The 19,189-nt window shown below is 46.7% G+C and overlaps 1 protein-coding gene across 1 annotated transcript; it reads left to right on the top strand.

Annotated features, from left to right (window-relative positions):
* The first annotated feature begins 1,536 nt into the window (after positions 1-1,536).
* On the top strand, positions 1,537-18,777 carry FRMD7 (FERM domain containing 7). Its single transcript, XM_058196625.1, has 12 exons — positions 1,537-2,400; positions 8,093-8,197; positions 8,510-8,552; positions 9,920-9,998; positions 10,936-11,033; positions 11,256-11,370; positions 11,865-12,012; positions 13,860-13,955; positions 15,440-15,603; positions 16,255-16,323; positions 16,970-17,045; positions 17,373-18,777. Exons 1-12 carry the CDS (start codon positions 2,344-2,346, stop codon positions 18,408-18,410), a joined length of 2,088 nt encoding a protein of 695 aa, XP_058052608.1. The 5' UTR covers positions 1,537-2,343; the 3' UTR covers positions 18,411-18,777.
* The last annotated feature ends 412 nt before the right edge of the window (positions 18,778-19,189 follow it).

The following is a 19,189-nucleotide window of genomic DNA, read 5'->3' as shown; positions in this document are numbered from 1 at the left end:
CGTTCCTCCACATCTCTTGCATACTGAATGCCTGATGGCCAAGCTCTGGAGCAGGAATGTCCCTCCTTCCAGCTGGGTCAACCCCGTGAACTTGGTGCTATTAATAAAATGAGGGTTAGGGAAAAGGTTTCTTCCCAAACTTTCCTTGAATGTATACAAAGCCACATCAAAATAAAAGCCCTTCAGTTGGAAACGGCTCATGATTGATTCTGCAAAGCATCTTTTTCTTCAAGCAGGGGATGCTTTTCCCTGGCATGTAATCACAGGATACCAACCAAGCCCCTTAGGTACAACTAATGTAAGGGGCCTTCGTAAGAGCACCAGCGTGCCTACCGTCCCTGTCCTAATGTTCCCTTTAATTGTATTCATTATATGTATTCAATTCATGCTTATATATATTATCTAATACGTACTCGACAAATTAAATAAATAAAATAAAATAAAATAAATAAACTAGCCCTGCCAATGTGCAATGCAGTTGCTGTGAAACACAATTCGAATGGAACGGTAGCATTTCAATACAACCAGGAGATGGCGCTCTTTCCCAGCCAATGCTTCACATGGTCCACCAGAAAAGAAAGGAACCTTCCTTGCCAGGGTTGCTAAGCGAATCCTGCCGTTCTTAAATGAGTAATTTGGTTGTTAAGTGAATCCGGCTTCTCCCATTGACTTTGCTTGCCAGAAGGTCGCAAAAGGGGCTCAGGTGAATCCCTGGGACGCTGCAACCGTCGTAAATAGGAGTCGGTTGCAAAGCGGCTGAATTTAGATCACGTGACCACGTGGATGCTGCAGTGGTCGTAAGTGTGAAAATGGCCATAAGTCACTTTTTTCAGTGCCATCGTAACTTTAAACCGTCACTAAAACGAGCTGTTTTGTACAAATGAATCATTTTGAAAAGCTGTTTGGATCCTCCTGACAAGATTCCAGGAAGGTTTTTGGCCAGCCTCTGATCCAAAATCCTTTCAAAACATTTTTCAGCTTAGACGTAACATCTCAGAGCAATACCAGACCCTCGGACCTTCTGCACACGTGGTTTTCTGTTTCTCCGGGGAAGTGAAATTAGATTTTGGGAGTTGAGAGTCCTTATTTTTTTTCCCCCTCCAACAATTCTTAAAACCACAAAGTGAAATGCAGCATATACAGATATCGGGAGCGGAGCCATTCCAGCCACTAGTTGGACTGCAGGTATTTTTAGGCCCAATCTGGGGATGTGGTTTTTAAAGGGGAACCCAAAAGCGAATGAGAAAGGAAACAGAATTCTCTATAATTGCCACTTGCAAGTATTTATTTATTTTATTTATTTATTATTTATTTATTTTTGCCAATCATATATAAGATAAGTAAGTATAAACATAACTTTGAAAAAAGTAAGTAAGAAGGAACATTAGGACAGGGACGGTAGGCACACAGGTGCTCTTATGCACGCCCCTTACAGACCTCTTAGGAATGGGACGAGGTCAACAGTAGACAGTTTAAGCTTAAAGTTTTGGGGGTTTGGGGATGAAACCACTGAGTCAGGTAGTGCATTCCAGGCATTGACCACTCTGTTGCTGAAATCATATTTTCTGCAATCGAGTTTGGAGCGGTTTACCTTGAGTTTGTATCTATTATTTGCTCGTGTATTGTTGTGGTTGAAGCTGAAGTAGTCATTGACAGGGAGGATATTGTGGTAGATAATTTTATGTACTATGCTTAGGTCAGACTGAAGTCTGCGTAGTTCTAAGTTGTCTAAGACCACAATTTGGAGTCGATTACTCCCCTCTTGGCTCTGTACCTGTTTGCATATGTAGAGATAGTTCTCCAAGGGGATTCCTACACTCAGTCCTGTCCTATTTGATCACACACTGACCTAAATGTCAGAGGGAAAGGGCCTTTTTCTAAAGACAATGAAGATGCAGAAACCCTACAAATTCTGAACCAAGAGCCCTAAACTTTAAAAATGGAGAGAAGGTCATTCCTGTCCCGTGCCATTGCTTGTCTTTTCATCTTGGAGCAGGGTGGACCAGCTCTGGAGAAAACCTGGGTCTGGTTCACACGCAACACAATCTTTATTTCTTTGTTCCGGGCAGAATATTTTAGCTTCTCTGCAAGGAGGAACGTGGAAAAGAGGTGAATATGGAAAAAGGCATGAACGGAAGAAAACCTTTTCCAATTTCGTGATGCTTGTCGTATCTCCTCCATCTTCCCTCTTGGTCTTCTGCTCCTTTGCAAAAAAGTCTGCACTCCAGGCTCCTGTTCTTATCCAACCAAGAATAAAATTCTGTATGAATCGGAAGTCGCCCTCCCTCCCTTCAGATCGCACAGAGACTCAACCTCGCTGGCTGCTGAGCCACTCACCTAAGGATGCTCCATCTCAAAGTCCAGTTTCTGGATGACTCTCAGAAAATCTTTGTGGTTGATGTAAGTATATTCGCTGTTTCTTGTCTATTATTTTGTCTGCTGGAATTTGACCTTCTTGGACTGGGTGATGTTTTAATTTCAGTACTGGTGTTTTGTTTGTTTTTTTAATCTAATTAGATGCCTGCATCTCCTCACATTCTGCACAATTGCTAATTCGCAGTAAGGACTTGACTATTTCTAAATATTCCTTGGACAAGACCCTTAAGAAGGGTCATGGTTTTATCCGATAATAAATAAATCCTTTTAATGTTCAAAGACAGTGTCCACCACTAAATCTCCATCTTGAATTGTAATCTCCAAATTGTTCAGAATTTTAAAAATAGTTATTTTATAAATTAGCTCCTGCTTCATTTCTTCTATAAAATTAATGTTCCAAAGAATGAATTAGATGCAGGTGCTGAAAAAGAGGCTTTCTGATAGCTAAAATAACAGGCTTGTAGTGAGTCAAAATGATAGTTATCATTGAGACAAGTTATCATTTTGGTAAATTTAGCATTGTTGCACTTTAGAAACATGGTGTTTGCCTTATAGCTAAAAGTGGAATTACCTAATACCTTTATCTAAAGGATAGATCTTTCTGAAAGTTCTCTGTCAGAGAAAAATAGAGGGGTCTGTTTCAGAATGAAATCTTCCAGGCAATAAAAACATACATTTTAGAATCAAGCTGCAGTAGAATTTTGGCTACATCTATATGGAGATGCCTTTATTTTTAAAGAAGCAATATTGAGTAAGAACAGCACAACAATATTGATGGTTTTAGTTCTAAAAGTACAGGGAATGGAGCATGTGCAAAATAATTTAGCTTTTTTAAAAAATTATCTAATCTCCATCTTGATAGGCTGTTCTTGATGCCGAATATTTTAAGATTTATAGTTCAGAAGCCCTTGGAAGAGGGAGAGATGCATTAAGTCTACCTTGAAACTGGGATTTCTCGCTCGTAATCATGAAACCCGACTTTTGTGGGATTGATTATCCCTGGCGCTGTGTCCCCTACCCCCTTTTTTAAATTTCAGATTCAGCATTTTTCACTTCCTTCTTTTCCAATTCACCCTCCTGCCACTTTGCTTCTCAGGTTTAGCTTTATAGGCCATGTGCGCTGCAAGAAATAACCTCCATTAAAGGCCAGGGTTGGGCTTTCTTTTCAAAACCTCCAGAATACCTTCCAGGCATGCAATGCATTTGATGTCAAATAGCCACCATAATGTCCTGGAATTTAAAAAAAAAAAGAGGGGGAGAGAGAGAGAGAGATAGAGAAGGCGAGAAAGAGAGATGGCCTAGGGTTATTTTTCCAACAGATTCTCTGAAACAGAGGGGCCTCTTGATAGCAGAACTAGTGGGATGAGCTGGAAGTCTCTTATGTGGATTTCAAGGTCAGTAAACAGAAGGGATTTTAACAAATTCTGCACGGAGAAAAAAGCAGAGCGACAATAGTGCCCCTTTCTTGACTTAATGATATGAAAGGGTTCATGTATCACCCGATGAGAAAATCTAGCTGCTTCAAAGACTCATGCACAAAATACAAAGACTAATTTGCAAGAAGGCAGCTTTGGATCAAATGGCAGGAAAAACATCCTGATGTTGCAGGACAAAAATGGAACCCAGGACCCAGAGAGGGGCAGGTTGCCCTCTGTTAGAGCTGACATTGGGAGGACTTCAACTCCCAGGGTTCCCCAGTCCATCCATCTTCAAGCTGCCATGGTTGAGGGACACCATCCTACACTCCCAGGAAACACCAACATTTAATGCATGGGTCAGATAGTGCAAATAATCAGGAGGAACAGCTGCGATTTACGCACTTCCCTGTCTTTGAATAAAGTGTGTTAATCAGAAGAGGTGCTTCCAAACCCCCTCCTGATTCGGGGGCTACCCTCCCCTGACACCTGCAGCGCCTTGAATGTTGTAAGCATCTCAAAGAGCTTGAAAAGAACATCGTTTCCAAGCCCAGGAGCATCATTGCCTCAATTCAGGCTGTTTCTTCCCAGGTCCCTGGCTGATGTCTCTTGAGCTCCCGAATCCTGCAGCAGGAGGAATAAACAGTGATAATTGCTTTAATTGCCGTTGCCACTCAGCTGTTTGTAAGGAAATAGGACGCCTCCCCCCCCCATTCCAGAAAAGGCAGTGATTACCCTGTCATTTCCCTAGTTACCTCTTTGGTACCAGGGTAGCAATTTAAACCTCCGTGACTGCAACAAGGGATTATCTGTCAGATGTTAGCATGAGCGCTTTCACCCCGAGCACAATGCGCAGCGTGTCGGCAACCCCTCAATTTCCCTGGCCGCCCAAGTCAGAGGACAGGTGCCTCTGGATGGATGCCAGGAGCAATTGGCCCACCGGACGGTCCAGCCAGAAACTTCCAAGAGGAGCTGCGGCTTCATTTCCTGAGTCTGGCTCAGCCCTCCAGGGAAGTTCAATCTTTATAAAGCCGTGATGGCGAACCTATGGCATGCGCGTCACTAGTAGCACGCATAGCCATATCAGTGGGCATGCGAGCTCAGCTCCGGGCGTGCATATGTGGGCCGGCCAGTTGATTTTTGGGCCTTCTGGGCCCACCAGAAGTAGGGAAACAGGCTGTTTCCTCCCTCTGGAGGGCCTCGTGGGGTGGTGGGGAAGGCCCGTGTTGCTCTCTCACCTGGCCCCAGAGCCTCTCTAGGAGTCTGGGGAGGGCGAAAACGGCCTTCCCCACTCCCCCAGAGGTCCTCCGTAGGGCCTCCAGGGGGATGGCGAAGGCCATTTGCGCGTCTCCCCAGACTCCTAGAGAGGCTCTGGAGCCAGGTGAGAGAGCAACACGGGCCTACCGGGCCATCGCGTGGAAGGAGCGGGAGAAGGGAGTCATGCACGCATGCGCGGGGCACATAGAATTATGGGTATGGGCACACACACGCGCCCCTCCCTCCTGGCATGCGATGGCAAAAAGGTTAGCCATCACTATCATAAAGCATCATTTTTAGTTCTAGTGTGGAAGAGAAATGTGTAAATCTATTTTGATTCCACTCAGATATTTTTTTATTTTTATCTTTTTTGCAACTCTGACAATTTCAGGGTCTCAACTTTGCAACTTTCCCAGCGGTTGGTTCTCTTATCTCTCCTTTGTGAGTCTGAGATTTTTTAAAAGTTCGCATTAAAATAGATGATAAGATATAAAATAAGAGGATAAGAAATCAGATAACCTTTATCATCACTTTTTTCTGTGAACACACTAGCACACATTAAAAAATGCAATTCTGATTCCCTCTCTCAAAAGTATATATATTATACCCATATAGAAAATATAAAAGTATATATACTGTACCCATATAGAAAATTAAAATGTAGTGCACATTTCTTCCATCCTTTTTATTTATTTGATTTATTTAAAACCTTTATACAGCCGCCTGTCTTATAACCACTGAATATCGTCTCGCACCACAAGCTACGCGGCATATACATTTGATAAATAGAATAACCAACTGGGCAGCTCCCAATTATTTATTTCATTTAAGCAGTGGTGAAATCCAATTTTTTTTACTACCGGTTTTATGGGCGTGATGTGGCTTGGTGGGTGTGGTGTGGTTTGGTGGGCGTGGCAGGGGAAGGATACTGCAAAATCTCCATTCCTACCCCACTCTGGGACCAGCCAGAGGTGGTGGTTGCCAGTTCTCTGAACTACTCAAAATTTCTGCTACTGGTTCTCCAGAATCTGTCAGAACCTGCTGGATTTCACCCCTGCTTTTAAGGTATATATTATATATTTGTTACCAACTTTGTCTAATATACATAATCTTTGGAAACAAACTTCTTCAGTAGAACATATACTTATACAAACAGTACCTTTGGACAGTAAAGTCTCTTCCCTAACATACTTACGTTTTGTTTATATATATACATACATACATATACATATACATACATATATATATATATGTATGTCTTTGGTTGTTCGGGTTTTCTCCCGTGTAAAATTGGAAGTGTCTTGGCGACGTTTCGACGAAGTCTCATTCGTCATCTTCAGGCTTCAGCTTCGTGCTTCTGGGAGCAAGATATATATATTTTCTCCCATTTGAAATCTGGAAGCAGAAATGAGTGGCATGCAACTAATGAAAGTGGGATGCCAATATAATTTAATAAGTGTTTAAAAAGGGGCCGTGATAGCTCAGGCTGTTACGAAGCCTGTTATTAGAACACAGCAGCCTGCAATTACTGCAGGTTCAAGCCCGGCCCAAGGTTGACTCAGCCTTCCACCCTTTATAAGGTAGGTAAAATGAGGACCCAGATTGTTGGGGGGGCTATAAGTTGACTTTGTAAAAATATACAAATAGAATGAGACTATTGCCTTATATACACTGTAAGCCGCCCTGAGTCTTCGGAGAAGGGCGGGGTATAAATGTAAACAAAAAAAAAAAAATGGATAGCATTGGCTTGGGGAAGGGGTGCAAGCACGCAACTTCAGTATAAACAGGATTTCTTGTATCTAAATAAAACCTACTCCAACTTGGGGGACTTCAGGTATATCCTAAAGAATTCCCACTTTTGCAGTTTTACAACCTGCAAACATGCCTGGAAAGGGTTGGGAAGATGGTGTCACTGGTTTAGCAAGGATTGAAATATTTATAGTTCTGAAATTGCCCCAAAATTTTAAAATCTCTGAATCAGATATTTAACTTAATCACTCTTCCACTTATTGCTGTTTAATTAGCCTTAATTACTGACAGGTTTGTGCTGCTTAATTAAGATTGCCCTGGCTTTCCCACACTGGCTCATGTCAACTGAGAGGTCAAGACTGAATTGAAGGTGGCAGAATTGAGTTAATCAAGACTTCTTTTATATACACTGAGACCGTATGCACCAAAGACAAATTCCTTGTGTGTCCAATCACACTTGGCCAATAAAGAATTCTATTCTATTCTATTCTATTCTATCCTATTCTATTCTATTCATATTTTGTTCTATTTTGTTCTATTTTGTTCTATTCAGTTTCTATTTTGTTCTGTTTTGTTCTATTCTATTCTATTCTATTCTATTCTATTTTGTTCTTGGTCAATTATTTGGCATCTAGCAACTCAGGAAATAAACCAGTTTCGGCTTGTTTCAAAAATCCAATTCTTGCAAGGGTCTCTCAAGTTCAAAGACACAAACTCACTCTCCATTAAGTCACTTGGGAAGGGTCTCTGCTCCACCACAAATCTTTAAGGGCTCCATAAAGAGCCACCTTTCTGAAGGAGATATATGCCAGGAGTTTGGTTTATCTTCCTAGGGATTTCACACCTATGTTCGTGTAATTTTTCTGGGCGCCACCTTCTGGGTCATTTTTGAACTTCCCTGTGGAGTCACCTTGTGGTCTTCTATCCTGGCACTACGATGGTTTGGCCTTTCTTAGGCTTTTCAACGTGAGCTAAGTTTGGTTAATAACTGGAGCTACAAAGGTTCAGTAGTGCTAGGAAATGGGGTGGAAGCATTAAAAAAGATACACCCCCTTCTTACCCCAACCCTTCTCAAACTCACAACCCTGAGCAAATGGAAGAAAGCAGAGACTATGGAAACAGGAGACATGAGGCATCTGCCTTTTTCTTTGGCATATAGAATTCTGTTTATTTCTGCCTCTCTCTCTCTCTCTCTCTCTCTCTCTCCATTATGTCTTCCTTCCTTCCTTCCTTCCTTCCTTCCTTCCTTCCTTCCTTCCTTCCTTCCTTCCTTCCTTCTCTTTCTGGCCCTTTAGCAAAAGTCTTCTGGGAAAACATTATTTAACCTCAGCTGCAACCACTTGAACCTGGCAGAAAAAGAATATTTTGGACTGGAATTCTGGAGCCCTGCAGGGCATGCTGTAAGTTCAGGGGGGGGGGAATGACCCTAACCTCGGGGTGGGTGGGAGGCTTGTGTAAGGATGCCACATGGGGCTAGGATGTGGGGAGTGGGAAGCTGTGGGGGTGGGGCTTCTAAAATTGCAATAAGCTTGTTTTAGACACACCCGTTTCCATGGGCAGGAGCTAAAGGGGTCTTGTGGGTGGGGGGCGTCTCCTGGCTTGCAGAGGGCTTTCCCTTCCCCAAAGGACCCAGGCCAGTTGGAGGGGAGGGCAGTTGGCTCAGTCAAGATCCCCCCCACCCCATACAGCTGGCTGCCCTTCTCTCTTTGCAGGCCTGGCTGGAACTTCTCAAGCCCATCACCAAGCAGATTAAAAGTAAGTACCTTGGAGAAGGCGGAGGTGGAAGTTGGGGGCGGGGGTGGGGTGGGGGAGGTCCCAGCCCCCTTTATGCCCCTCAGTAGAAAGCAGGGAGGGTCAGAAGCTGCTGTCCAGCCTGGGAACCATCTAGTCTTCCTTGCTGCTGGTTAAGCGGGTGATGGCCGCTCACCCCTTGTAGGGCAGGAGGGGCTCTTGATGACGCTCAGCAGCCACCAAGGTGCAGTTGAAAACCATCTCAATTAAGGAGAATATTTGTAGCTCGGGGTCGAAGTGGTGGGGAGTCCCTGGTGCTCTCTGAGCTGGGTTTTTTTCTTGCAGATGTTTCACTACCGGAACTAGATAATATCATCAGTGCATTAATGATGTTACCTAGTTTGGTAGTGAAACATCTGCAAGAAAACCACCAAGATCAAAGAGCACCAAGGACCCCACACTCCTCCCCCTCCCCCAACCCCCTTCCGGTCTAGCACTGATGATGTTACCTAGTTGGGTAATGAAATATATGCACGAAAACAACCAAACTCGGAGAGCACCCGGAACCCCTCACAAAAACAATATGCCAGAAGTCAATTAACTGCATTCAAGAATTGCTTCCATTGCCAGTTTAGGGACTTCTTCAAGCAGGGGTCTCTGACTGTGGCAACTTTACAACTTGTGGACTTCAGTTCCCAGAATTTCTCAGCCAGCATGCCCTGACTGAGGAACTCTGGGAGTTGAAGTCCACAAGTCGTAACGTTGCCAGGGTTGGAGACCCCTGTCTTAAAGGGCATTGACCTGGAGCCGGAGAAAGGCTGAGTGTGTGTGTGTGTGTCTCATTTTTGGCTTTTCTGAGTGCTTACGAGCTGAAGATAAAGTCTCCATCTGAGTATTGCCTTACATGGATTTTAGGACTGGAAAACTTTATAGGGCCGATGATAAGCAAAGTTCTTTGCAAAGACCTGCTTGCGACTCTCGAATGGTTCAAGAAAAGTCAGGGGGAAACAAATAGAAAATATGCTGGATGAAAAAAAGTCCTCAGAAACTTCTATGTTTTCAGAAACAGTAATGAAGCATTTCTCAGTCTCAGCTACTTGCAGATGGGTGGACTTCAACTCCCAGAATTCCCAAGCCAGTGGAGAATTCTGGGAGTTGAAGTCCACTTATGCTGACTGGGGAATTCTGGGAGTTGAAGACCTTAAAGTTGCCTAGTTTGGAGATCCCTGAGGTAGAGGAAGGAGGGAAGGACGGATCCTTCTCGGGGGGGGGGGGCGGTGGGAAGGGCTGGGCTGTCTTTAGCGAAAAGACCGTTTTTCAAATGAAAAGATGTGTGTAAATGTTCCCGACAGACTTTTGAAACCAAACTTATGAAGATGTTGTGTTTTAAGATCCTAAGGACATTCTTTTCAAATTTATGGTGAAATTTTTCCCAGTGGATCCGGGCCATCTTAAAGAAGAGTTGACGAGGTAGGCTGCATGTTGCTTTTCCTTCATTTCGTTTCGTTTCATTGTTTTTTCCCTGTTTCTGCTCGTCTCCTAAGGTTTCCCTTTTAAAATAAATAAAGGCATAATTGCATCCTGAAGAACGATTTATCTCCTTTTGTATGCCTGTTTAAAAAGAAGGCTTGATGAAACACAGCTCCCTGGTTAAACTGTTTGTGTACCGTTCCACATGGATGCAAAGAGGTGTATTGTTGTTATTACTGTGACAACAACAGGAGGCAGGAAGTATTTGTAGGCATGAAGTATATTTAATAGTGCATTGTTAAATATATGAACTAGGCAAATAATGCCATAAAAACAAGGGATAGTTGTTGACACGGGCTCCATATCCTTAGCAAACAATGTTGGATTCAGATTGGATTCCGCGCTTTTAAGAAGCTCTCTCTCTCATGCCAGCCCTTTTAAATTCAGGTTTCCAGTCCTTAAGAAACTTACATTCAAGGTTCTAGTCCTTAAGAAGCAGAGAGAAGCATATCTGTTAAGTCCTGGACTATTTTGTGAAGTGACCATTCAAACTCACAACAGCACTGAAAAAAATGACTAGGCGCCAGTATGCGCACTTAACAATCCATCTCAACCTCCCCATCTTCAGGGGATCAGAATTCAGGCGCCTGGCAACCAGCATTTGGCTCTTTGGGATCTTCCCAGCCGGCGTCTGGCAAAGCAGAGTCAATGTGGAAAGCCGGATTCCCTTAATAACAGCATGATTCACTTAACAACCGCACCGACTCCCTTAAGAACAGCGGCAAAATTGTTGTAAACACAACCCAGTTCGTAGCGGCTTGCTCAGCGACGGAAATTCTGGTTCCCGAGTGTGGTCGTACATCGAGACCCACCCGTGTCGCCTCTCCAGAGAAAGGGGAACCCAGAGCAGTGAGACCCCTGAAAAATGTCTTTCCAGGTACCTGTTCACCCTTCAGCTCAAGAAGGACCTTGCCTGTGGGAAGCTCCCGTGCAGCGACAACAGTTCGGCTCTGATGGTGTCGCATCTCCTACAATGTGCGTCCCTGAGCCTTGTTGGAGGGTCCTTCGGCGGGAGAGGAAGAGGAGGGCAAGGGCGCGGCTGGGTCTTGGGGAGGGAAAGGTCCCCACGGGGTAGGAGAAGGTATTTCTTCCCCTCCCCCCCCCTTCTGCCGTGGGCTGATCCTGATTTTGCTCCTGGCTTTTGTGGACGGACCTCCAAATAAAGCCAATTCCGTTGACCGTTGATTGTTCCTGCAGCTGCGCTGGGCGATTTCCATGAAGAAATGGATCGAAAGCACTTGGAAACGCACAAATACTTGCTGAACCAAGAGGACCTGAGGACCAGCATCATGCGCTACCATAAGAAGCACGTGTAAGTGACCGGTCTTCTCCTTTCGCTCTTTTTCATTTTTTTAAGGGCTCCTTGGCGCTATCTGAGCTTGGCTGCTTTCTTGCAAACATTTCATTGCCCAACTAGGTAACAGCATCAGTGCTAGAAGGGAGCGGGGTTTGCAATAAGGAAGGAAGAGGAGGAGGGTGACTGCGGGATCCTTGGTGCTCTCTGAACTTCTGTATTTTCTTGAAGACGTTTCGTTAACCAACTAGGTAACATTGTCAGTGCTAAACTTTTTACTTTTGCTCAGGATTCCTTGGAGTGAGAGCTTGAATGAGATTAAAAACTTCCGCACATAGAAAGTTTCATTCCACGGGACTTTCCGAACTGGAAATCGGACCTTTGAGAAGAGAGACATTTCCAGTCTCCAAACTAGGAGGGAAACATCCTGGTTCAGCCCAAAAATAAGGGATACACAGCCAGGCCCCCTTTCTCTGGCTCACTTACTGACCCCATAATCCTTTTCTTTCCAGGGGCAAAACTCCAGATGAATCTGATGTGCAGCTCCTGGACATAGTGAGGAAGCTGGAGATGTATGGCATCCGTCCACATCCTGCCAGTGACGGGGAAGGGACCCAGATCAACTTGGCAGTTACCCACATGGGCGTCCTGGTACTGCGGGTAACAATATTTTTTTTATTAGGACCCCTTTCCAAGCAAGATACTGTTGTGTCTTGCCTGCTCTCAACCGCAGCAGGGCCTTCTTATCTGCTTCCGAACGCTGAGGAATGTCCTAGTATGCCTCCCGGCCCCAGCCCTGGCTCCATGCCCAGACAGGCTGAGGAGGAGGAAGTACCTCCCGGCCCCAGCCCTGGCTCCATGCCCAGGCAAACAGAGCAACTAGACCCCTCCCCCTCCCCCACAGCATGTGAGCCTGAGGAAGGTCAATTACCAACAGCTGCCGACTGGAGTGACCCTCGCTTCAGAAGAATTGATAGGCGGCGGCGTCAGAAGGAAGGGAGGGGCAGGCCTGGATAAGTGCTGAGTCATGGAGCCACACCCCATGGCCTATATAAAGGACCTGCTTTCTGGCATTCTCTGAGTCAGGCAAAGTCGAACATATCTTGCTGAAGTCACTTTCTGGTCTCCTGCCTGCCTTGAGGACTTTGCTAGGACTTTGGCAGAGCTGCAGAGGCAAGCCTGATTCGGATTTCCCTGACCCGGCCATCAGCGGAGGAGTGGGACACGACAGATACCCAATAGGTCAAGCTGCCAATGTGACCTCACACGTGTGAATTCTTCGAGCTGGCGGCATTCTGCCCCCCTGGTGCCCTCAGCGTTAAAGCAGAGCTGTGTGGAGCCCTTTGGGCAGCTGTCGATCATTCTAGAGGGACCTCTTTGATAACTGAATGGAGCCATTGGAAGCTGATCAGCAAATGTCCTTTCTAAGGTTAATTAAAAGCTTCCTGCTTTAAGTATAGCCTGGGGAATTGCCTCCCGGGGAAGCCAGGGTGGATAGCTGAGAAAAATCTCGGCGGGGTCTCCAATCCCTTCGTGGCTTTGCCCAGCACCCTCTGATGTGGGCGCCTTGACGCCTGCCTTTCCTTGCTAAACCTAACTGCTGCCATGTCACATGTGCCGTGTGTTGCACAGTAGGAAGACAACTCTTGGCCGTATAATTTTCTGCCGAAAATAGCAGTCTCATTTTTGTGGCAATTACATGGTTCTGCAGCTCCCCGGCTTTCTGTTCGGGGGGGGAGGGACATGCAGACTTTGGTGAGAGGCTTGCGCTGGCAAACGTGGGCGATGGCTCTGCGACAGCCTTCGCCCACAGCTGGGCAAGGAGCAAGGGAAACGGAGGGGTGGGGGGGGCAGCCTGTTTTGTTTTCTAGGTGCAAAAATGAGGGTTTTCTCCAGCAAAACTGTAGGAAGAAAAAGAACGAGACAATAAATTTAACTCTGCTGCAACCACCGACTAAGCAATTGTTGGTTAAAGAGGATTCCTGGTTTTCATGTTCCATCAGTGCAAAAGAGGCAGCTAGGAAGATCTCTAAAATGAAAAGAATATATTTTTTATTTAAAAATGTATAAACCCCACTTTGTGCTGGGTGTTGAGCAGCCTCAGGCCAAGCCACTGAAAAGAGTTCTCCGTGAGCCACCTTCCACAGCTGGATACTGCCAGGTGTTCCTTGTAGTGTCTTCATCTACTTCAGAGGTGTCCACCCTTGGCCATTTAAGACCTGTGGACTTCAACTCCCAGAATTCCCCAGCCAGCTGTGCTGTGCTGGCCAGGGAATTCTGGGAGTTGAAGTCCACAAGGCTTAAAGTGGTCAAGGTTGGAGACCCCTGATCTTCTTGCTTGTTGACTCTTTAATTGTAAGTGTTGTAAGTGTTGTACCTTGATGAAGGTATCTTTTCTTTTATGTACACTGAGAGCATCTGCACCAAGACAAATTCCTTGTGTGTCCAATCACACTTGGCCAATAAAATTCTATTCTATTCTATTCTATTCTATTCTAATTTTTCAGGGCAACACCAAGATTAATACCTTCAACTGGTCCAAAATCCGGAAACTGAGTTTCAAACGGAAGCATTTCTTGATCAAGCTTCACGCCAACGTTTCGGTACCTGGGGGTTGTGGGGGTGGGGTTGGAATGTCTGTGTTTGTGTCTGTGTGTGTCAATGTCTTTGTGTGGGTTGGGTTGGGTGATATTTCTCTGGTCTAAGACACACTCTCGGTAGAAATGACCAATTGAGGCAGAAGGCAGGCTGGCTGGCTGGCAGATCATCGCTGCAACCAAGTTCCAAATTGTTTGGGGTGGATTGCAGGAGGAAAAAGGAAGGGTTTCTGGGGCCCTCCACCAACATTCAGAGAAGAGCAAAAACAAAGAGGATTAGGGGGCTGAAGGCTAAAACAGGGTTGTTGGAACTGGGTCGGTCTAGTCTGATGAAAAGAAGGACTACGGTAGACATGATAGCATCTTCCAATATCTCAGGGGCTGCCCCAAAGAAGAGGGAGTCAAGCAGTGGTGGGTTTCAAATTTTTTTACTACCGGTTCTGTGAGTGTGGCTTGGTGGGTGTGGCTTGATGGGCGTGGCAGGGGAAGGATACTGTAGCATCTCCATTCCCACCCCACTCCAGGGGAAGGTTACTGCAAAAATCCCCATTTCCTCCCGATCAGCTGGGACTTGGGAGGCAGAGAATAGATGGGGGCGGGACCATTCAGAATTTTTACTACCGGTTCTCCAGAACTGGTCAGAACCTGCTGAAACCCACATCTGGAGTCAAGCTATTCTCCAAAGCACCTGAAGGCAGGACAAGAAGCAACGGGTGGAAACTAATCAAGGAGAGAAGCAACCTAGAACTAAGGAGAAATTTCCTGACAGTGAGAACAATTAACCAGTAGAACAACTTGCCTCCAGAAGTTCTGGGTGCTCCAATACTGCAAGTCCCAAAAGTGCTTTTTTCAAGAGGCAACTGGACTTTCTGGATTTTCTTTGAAAACGTTTCGCTTCTCATCCCAGAAGCTTCTTCAGCTCCAGGGCTGAGGAAGCTTCTGGGATGAGAAGCGAAACGTCTTCAAAGAAAAACCAGAAAGTCCAGTTGCCTCTTGAAAAAAGCACCTTTGGGACAACCATGACCTGGAGGACTGAAAATCTCCATGGACATCCAATATTGGAGGTTTTTAAGAAGGGATTGGGCAACCATTTGTCTGAAATGGTCTAGGATTTCCTGCCAGAGCAGGGAGGGGGTTGGTCTAGAACAGGGATCTCCAACCGTGGCAACTTTAAGCCAACTTTAAGCTATGCTGGCTGGGGAATTCTGGGAGTTGAAGTCCACCAGGCTTAAAGTTGCCACGGTTGGAGGTTTCTGGACTAGAAGACCTCCAAGGCCTCTTCCAACTCTAATTTTGCTATTCCCTAGCCTCAGCTTTCAGAAATATTGGATGCTGGCTGATCTTGAAAAGTTAAGCAGAGCATGGATGAGAGACAACGATGAAATTCCAGGCTGTCATGCAAATGAAGAATTCTGGGAATGGAAGTCTACCTGTCTAAAAGCTGTCAAGGTCAAGAAGCCCTGGACTAAACCATTGTCTTTTCCCAACAGGCTCTCTGCAAAGATACCCTGGAGTTCGCCATGGCGAGTCGCGACACCTGCAAGGCGTTTTGGAAGACGTGCGTCGAATACCATGCCTTCTTCCGCCTCTCCACGGAGCCAAAGTCAAAACCCAAAGCCTTTCTCTGCAGCAAAGGCTCCAGTTTCCGTTACAGGTAATTTTGGGGGAACCAGGAAGCCAGCCTGGTTTTCGGGAAACCAGGAAGCCAGCCTGGGTGCCTGTGGCTGCCTCTGTCCGCCACAAGTTCTTCCTCTTTGCTTCTCTCGATTTCCTGCCTTATCCGGGTGTGAAATATTAAACTGTAAGCTCCTGGAAGGACGCGGTGGCTCGGTGGCCAAGACGCTGAGCTTGTTGATCGAAAGGTCAGCAGTTTGGCGGTTCGAATCCCTAGTGCCGCGTAACGGGCTGAGCTCCCGTTCCTTGTCCCAGCTTCTGCCAACCTAGCAGTTCGAAAGCACGTAAAAAATGCAAGGTAGAAAAAGTAGGGACCACTTTTGGTGGGAAGAGAACAGCGTTCTGTGTGCCTTTGGCATTGAGTCATGCCGGCCACAGGACCACGGAGACATCTTTGGACAGCGCTGGCTCTTCGGCTTTAAAACAGAGAGGAGCACTGCCCCCTAGAATCGGGAACGACTAGCACATATGTGCGAGGGGAACCTTTACCTTTAAGCTCCTGGGCGGGCCCTGGGGATTGTTCCTCCCCAAAGGGACGGATTCAAAATGTTTTGGCGGGTGTCGTCTGGGGTGCCTTTGGTGGGTGCTGCAGAGGCAGCTACTCCTTACCTACTACTCTTTGCAACCACAGTGGGAGAACTCAGAGGCAGCTGCTGGAACACGGGACCAGAGGGAAGCAGAAAAGCTTGCCATTCGAGAGGTAATTTACCTGTTGAAAGAACACTTCACAATCTACGTCTCTCAGGATAACCTGCAGGATCCAATCTGGGTCGGTCCAACTAGGACCAGAGGTTTCGTCTTCCAAGCTTTCAAACTCGTGCTTGGAGCCCGGAGAACAACTCTCTCTCCCCAAAATGTGTGCTTTGGGCTAGTCTATATATGTTGTGTCTATGTGGTTGGTTGTGGCTTTTTATTCATTGATTGCAGTGTTGATGGCCGGCAATTAAGTTGTTCATATTTTTCCTCCAGTCACCTTGCAACTTTCTTTGTAGATTTCTCCTCACCTCCTCCTCCTCCTCCTCCTCTATAAAAGCCTGCAAGGTTCTCCTAGGTACCCTGAGGTTTCCCAAGTGGGAGGGCGAGACCCCCACAAATTACCCGGTTGAAGGAACAGCTGGGCTATCTTGAGAATGAACTCCATGGAACATCCTGGCAGAAATGCATCTCCTGCTAAGTAATGAGGTCCCCAGTCTTTGTGCCGAGTCCTATCTTGCTGGGCTAACAATCCCGCTGTGAACCTCTCCTTGCAGGCGGTTGCAGGGCGGAAGGTTGGAGAAGTTTCAGGACTGGAAAAAAAGAGTTTAAAATACCCGTTTCCAGACTTTGGGTTGGTTTTTCTCTTTCAGGAAACACTATTCCTCTCGCTATCATGACAGGCAATGCCGGTCCTCCCCGGATCTGCTAACGGACGTTTCCAAACAAGTATGTAATTTGAGTCAGGGGGATTTCTTGGGGAGGGGTAAAAGAAAGGCTCAAGGTAGCAGCCATTCCCGCCCCCCCCCGCCCGAGCAAAACGTGCACGTTGGTGCACCTTAAAGATAGGCTTCGGCCGTTTTGCTGGCTTTGGTGTGGTTGAAGGGATGGAGCAAGTGGGTTTTGCAGATTCTTCCTTCAAGTCCAGCCCAAACAAGCCTAACGTGGATTGTTGGGTCACCTCCGGGTGACAAAGCAGCATCAGAAATGGCCTCAAGAAGGCAGCCTAAACCTTTCCTCTTAGCTGAAGCGTTGATGCCTCTCCTTTCCCCACAGATGGAAGACCTGAGGCTTGTCTACGGCACCATGGGGGGCTACTATGGTGCAAACGGCATCCACATGTCTGAACCCACGCTGGACAACCGACGGAGGAACTCAGCTGTGGAAGTCATCTTCACGGATGAACTGGAGCGGTCGAAACCAGAAGCAGACCCCAGATTGGTGCTGCTCCACTCCCAAAGCAGCTCAGCCTTCCCGGTGATCTACACGGAGCTGGACCACAATTGGGAACCGGCCGGTCTCTACGGGCCACGGAGCCCCCTGACCTCTTTCCAGCCCAGCTCCAAGCTGGACGGCACCAGCAAGAGCCCTTCTCTGAGCAACGTGAGAGACAGGAGCCCAAGGCAGCAGCTGATGTACACCGATGTTCCCTACGTGGCAGCGTCCAGTCAGCCCTTGGAGGTGGCTTCTCCTCCAGTTTTCTTCTACGTGGACCGGCCACCTCAGTACCCCAAGAGCCCCACCATTGACCGTGCCGAGGAAAGAGTCGTGGAGGTCAACCCCTGCGAGGGACCCATGAAGCCACAAAGGAACCCAGCTGCAGCTCACCCCAGGTCGATGGAGCCCCTGGCCCTGCCCCAGGCAACCTACATCACCCACCTTAGTATGGAGGAAGAAGAGGATGAGAACGTCTTTGACTACGGTGTTCAGGAGGCCCCCAAGAGATCTTGGAGCCAGTCGGATGTCAAAGCCACCAGATTCCCTTGCGGCTCCGAGTTCCGCCCTCTCGGCCCCTGCCCAGCCTTGACCAGCAGGAAGATTGACCTCTTGCAATGCCTGCTCACCCAGCCACCGTTCCCAGAACCTCCCCAAGCCCAGAGAACCACAGAGTGCTATGTGGGCAGTGGGACCGAATCCAGCGACTCCGATTCAGACTTCCTCCCAGACTACTACGCCCTCTATGGGCGGGTTCTCAAAAGACCCCGGGTGCGAATTCACCTCTCCTCGGGGAGCCTCCAGCTGGAGGGAGAGGACTCCCTGGTTCCTGCTGCCACCATCGATGATCCTGAGAGCACCTCCAATTATTTTATGTAGACGGCACAACAACGGCACAGGTCAAAAGTACGTGGCATATTGCCAATGGGTCAGGTTATTTGTGAATTAAAAAACAACCACCCTGCTGAATTCATTGACACTGTTAAAGGAAAAACAGAATTGGCTTTGCATAGTGGGAGTTTCTTTTCCTTAAAGGGATAATTTCATTGATTAAGTACATATTTGGGAGAGGGGATCGTAAATATAATACTGGACAAATTAAATTTTGCATCAAGTTTAGGGGATTTCCCAAATTAAGTCCAGAAAAGAGCTCGTTGGTAAGAGAGCGAAAAAAAGAATTAAGTTTGCTAGCACCAGGTACAAATCAACAATTGGGATTTGAACTAGCATTGCTACTGTTTTGTTTTTTAAAAAAGCTTCCAATTGTGAGCTGCGGGGTTGCCAGAAATGCCAAAATGCATTCCGGTTGCAAATGCAGAGGCATCCCCCTACACCGTGGGGGTCTGACAATTCATAGGATGCTGCCGATCATGGAGCCAGCTCACCTGTTACTGTATGCGGTTCTCAGGTTTACGCGGGGCATGGATGTTTGTTTTTCCAGTCCTGGTTGTTACTCGCTTTTCCATCATGGATTTTAAAGTTTGGGGGGAGATCCTTCCAAGGGCTTGCGATGCCAAACTGATGGCATTCAGTTCCCCCTCATGGCGTTGTCTAAGCCCAGAGGAAAACCACACAAGCTTTCCTTTAGAGCAAGGATGTCCAGCTTCGGCCACTTTTAAGACCGGTGGACTTCAACTCCCAGAATTCCCCAGCCAGCG

Source organism: Ahaetulla prasina, chromosome 11 (assembly GCF_028640845.1).
Source record: "Ahaetulla prasina isolate Xishuangbanna chromosome 11, ASM2864084v1, whole genome shotgun sequence".
In the NCBI taxonomy this organism is placed as follows: Eukaryota; Metazoa; Chordata; class Lepidosauria; order Squamata; family Colubridae; genus Ahaetulla; species Ahaetulla prasina.
Note: the sequence above shows the minus strand (reverse complement) of the source record. Positions and strands in the feature narration are given on the sequence as shown.